General features: G+C 33.9%; 1 protein-coding gene across 3 annotated transcripts; it reads left to right on the forward strand.

Annotated features, from left to right (window-relative positions):
* Positions 1-1298: 1298 nt before the first annotated feature.
* LOC107616607 (knotted 1-binding protein) lies at positions 1299-3881 on the forward strand. Of its 3 annotated transcripts, none has more exons than XM_016318561.3 (6): positions 1299-1405; positions 1920-1988; positions 2112-2252; positions 2362-2435; positions 2555-2692; positions 3577-3881. In XM_016318561.3, the coding sequence occupies exons 2-5, from the start codon at positions 1929-1931 to the stop codon at positions 2685-2687; spliced, it is 408 nt and encodes a 135-aa protein (XP_016174047.1). In that variant the 5' UTR covers positions 1299-1405; positions 1920-1928; the 3' UTR covers positions 2688-2692; positions 3577-3881. The 3 variants fall into 3 exon arrangements, with proteins under 3 accessions (XP_016174047.1, XP_020967721.1, XP_016174048.1); XM_021112062.2 differs by lacking the exon at positions 3577-3881 and adding an exon at positions 3180-3294; XM_016318562.3 differs by having other exon boundaries at positions 1404-1597.
* The last annotated feature ends 355 nt before the right edge of the window (positions 3882-4236 follow it).

A 4236-nucleotide genomic window follows, 5' to 3' on the forward strand; every position in this document is an offset into this window, starting at 1 on the left:
GCATTTACGAGAGATTGGTTTTTATCATGTTTTTTAGATTGGAGTCATCCAATGCCAGTCAACAATGATTAATGCTCTAATCGAGAGATGGCGGCTTGAGACTCACACATTTCATTTTTCGGTTGGTGAGTGTGCTGTGACGTTGGAGGATGTGGCGATAATTCTCGGTCTGTCGACAAATGATCTTCTGGTTATAGGACCGACTATGAGTAGTTTTGAGGCCTTGGAGGCCGAGTGCTTGTACCAGTTTGGTGTTGCACCGAGGAAGACGGACTGTAGAGGAAGCTTTATAAAATTGATGTGATTTAGGGAGTTTGAAATATCGCATAGTGTTGATTGACGATATTCACATTCAGAGGTACGTAAAGTGTCACATAATGTTATTTGGGACAATTCTGTTTGGAGACAAGTCGGGTGCAGCGGTGCACTAGAAATTTCTGCCTTTACTCCGTAATTTCGCTGGGATCATACAGTTTAGTTGGGTTCGACATGTTTTCGCACACTTGTATAGATCGTTAAAAATATTTTATGCATGCTCGTTTCATCCGTCACGTATTTTGTTTAAATTAATTGAACGAACCCACCAAACACTGATAAAGGATACCTTACAAAATACACGATATTCTCATAGATATTTGAGAATTTATCTTCTCACAAATCACACCTTTTAATTTCTCAAATGACAATGTGAACAGAATAACATCTAATGTATTTTCACATACAAATTAAACTCCCTCGTATGTTTGTAATAAAATCTGTCCATAATAATAAATAGTGGGGAGAAGAAGAACATGAGTTTAGATTTGAAACTCACGACGAAGAAAAAGTAGTGGGGAGTTCCGTGCAATTTTAATTTATGTATACATGAACAAGTAAATCGGACGGTCCGACCGCGTTTCAAATTTCAAATTTTTTACAAACCCAAAATCGGTGGGTTCGATTAGTGTTCACTAGCATTAAAAAAAATTTCCAAGCCCAGAAATTGGTGAGTCTAATTTCGGTCCAGTCCAACTTTTACTTCATACAAATCGGATCGTTCAATTTATATTTTTTTCTCTCTGTGCAAAAAAATGGAACGGTTCAATTTCTTCTCCCTTGCTTCCAAAAAGTAAAGTTTATTACAAGAGTGTATAATGTATATCACCCCAAAACTCAATAATCCACTATAACTTACATGTGTAAATCATATAAAAAAAATTAACCACAAGATAGGTGGATTTTTGTTGGAATATCCTCGAAAAAAAGCATAAGAGTAAAAAAAAAAAAAGACGCGCGCTTTCAAAATCATGAACGTGAACGACTATATTAGTCCTTTTGCTTTTTCTCTTTCGTTCACATACTTCTCTTGCTACTCTGAAATTCCAAGATTAACAAAGCTATTCATCTTCGCAAATTCAATTAAACGGTAAAAATTCGTTTCCACTTGTTTTCACTGCTCTTACTGTCTTACAAGTATAATCACGCTAATCCATCAGCGGAGAGAAAATTCAATTTATTGTTTCTTTTTAGTGTCTTCTTTTCTATGATATATCTTTGGATTAATTGATGCTTGCAATTCAATCAATCATTACGCAGTCACACCGTTCCCATATTCGTTGTTAGTGCTCTGAATTTGGATTTTCTTCGCCATTTACGTTCTCATTCAAATCATTATCACATTATTCACAATTGCAATAGTTCAATCCTGAACTCTACTTCGTTTTTTCTATTGTGTAGTTCTAGTTTGGAAAATTCGGATTTACGTTCTATGCTAGGGTTTCACACTAGTTAGTTCCGGTTCACTACTATGTGTGACTTGTTTTTAAGGAAAGAAAGATTATTAGATGAATTTTGAATTTTCTAATTTTTTGGTTCATATGCATAAAGTTGGATCTAGATTTAGAACAAAAATATCTTTTATGGTTAAATTGTGTGCTTAGGTTTAACCAATGTCAACTCGAAGGGAAAGCTCAGAGAATGGAGCTACAAGGAAACGCTTGAAACCTGAGGTTCTCATTTTTATCCTTCAACAATTTTCTCATGAATTTTACCTTTCGTCCTCTTCGGCACCGTACTGTGTGTTATTTATTTAGTTTTGTTTATTGTTTTTGCAATTTTTGGTAATAAATAAGGGGGAAGAAGAGGGGAAAGCTGAAGCAGATTCAGTACGTACTGTACAAGAGGAAGAAATGGAGGCCAACATTACTGGATCTGAGGAAATGGAACTGAATATCTCTCTTATTCTTGAGAAAATTGAGAATTTTACTCAAAGGGTAAAGCTATATATGTGTATAATTGTTATAGCACACTGAATATTCTTGTGATACTTTATGGAAATCAATTTTGAGTTTTGACCTTGCTGAAATGATGGTATGCATTTAGGTATCTGAGCTCTTGGAATCAGGGAAAACAATGTTTAAGGAATTAAGCAATGAATTTGAGGAGAAACTGATTATGTATGTGAGCTATGAAACTGAAAACGTTTGAGCCCATATACCTATTCTTACTTTTTTATTGTTGTTTTATATGGTTTCCATGGTAAAACTCTTTATAACTGATAACTCATAATGTGTAGGATTCATAAGGAGCAAGTGGAGAAATGGCAGGAAGAAATTAAAGAATTGCGTGCAATTGATGCCTCGAATGAGGAAGCTAATGCTGTTCTGCATAATGCTCGATATCTACTTCAGCTCAATCAGAATGATTAGTGAAGGTATTTTTCTAATGTATGTGAACATGCATTAACATAATCACTTGGCCCTATAGATCTACGAGGAAATAGTAATACCTTTGGAAGTTGGTAGAATTTTGAATTCGTGTGTTGAAGCATTAGGATCTGTTTTATTTGATTTGGAATTTGTGGTCATATTAGATTAAGAGAAAAGTAACAACTACATCCCTGAAAATTTTGACCCTAGATTAATTAGCTCTTGAAAAAAAAAAAAAGTACCAATTTGGTCATCCACGATAGCAAATGGTAGACATGTGATGTCCTTCTATTAATTCATCACATAAAACTTAACTAGTACAACGTGTCTATTTATGAAAGATTGTAGATAACAATTTTCGGAACGAAATTTTACTTGTCTTAGTAGGATTCGTGATAAATAGAGAGCAGTTCATAAAGATTAGATAGAAATTCAAAAGATAATAAATGCTTGATTGTTCAAAACTACATCATTTTCATGCTTATATGGCAGTAACAGTAACGAGACATGTACCGCGGTAGATAATGAAATACATGGACGACTCCATTTCCTTTCGCACTCTCTATTAACAAAAGGACATACATATCCATCGTTTGCTATCATGGAGAACTTAATTGATATTTTTTCTTCAAGGGCTAATTAGTCCAAGTAAAAATTCTCAAGGATGTAATTAACAGATATTTTGATAACAACAGTCATAATACATAACATTCAAGCAAATTAGTACAATTGTCAATCCCACAAGTTGAGTAGCCTTCTCTTAATGCATTTCTTCTTTGAGTTTGCCTATGCTTGAAATTAACATGCCTTGCCTATTCCTGATGATGATTAGAGCTTTGTTAGAGCCTGACATTGTTGAAGGGGTTGATATTGAGATGATCCTGTGCAGGTTTTCGTATATCTCCTGTTTAAGTGGAAACTGTGAAGTTCGTCATCTGTATTTTCTTTTATCTGGAACCAATTGGTGCATCATTATAAATACTCTTTTTATTAAATATATAGATGGTTAAATGACAAGTGTGGTCTGATAGCCAAAATGCCGTATCAATTCAGTGTTGCTCTGCTTGGGAGCAAGTGTAAGAGGGAAAAAAAAGAATGTTCTTGGGCTACTATTGACAGTTTAGAACTAAATTTCGCAAACAAGTAGCTCTCCTATACTTCATTGACTTATCTCAGTGAAAATGCGGCGATGAAGTGGGTATCTCATGCCTTTGCAACTTTCCCCTTTATTCCTGTTTGAAACACCAAAAGCCATTGTTTATAGATTGCTTCTATAGAATTTTATCTTTTACTTTTCGGTACTGGTGTTACATATACTGATATACCTATGTGATTGAAAACAGGATGACAATATTGTACAGTGAAATATTACGGTTTGCTCATTTTCATTTTAATTTTCAGTGATAATAAAAAATTTTGAGTGAAAACACTTTTGATTGCAAATTATAAGAAAATTTCCAATGAAAATATTTTGTAAAACCTCCGTAAATCTAAAATCAATATTTACACATTTTCAAACTTTTCTTAATTGCTGGAAACATTTTCAATA

The sequence above is a fragment of the Arachis ipaensis genome, chromosome B9 (genome assembly GCF_059453495.1).
Source record: "Arachis ipaensis isolate K30076 ecotype BB chromosome B9, ASM5945349v1, whole genome shotgun sequence".
Lineage (NCBI taxonomy): Eukaryota > Viridiplantae > Streptophyta > Magnoliopsida > Fabales > Fabaceae > Arachis > Arachis ipaensis.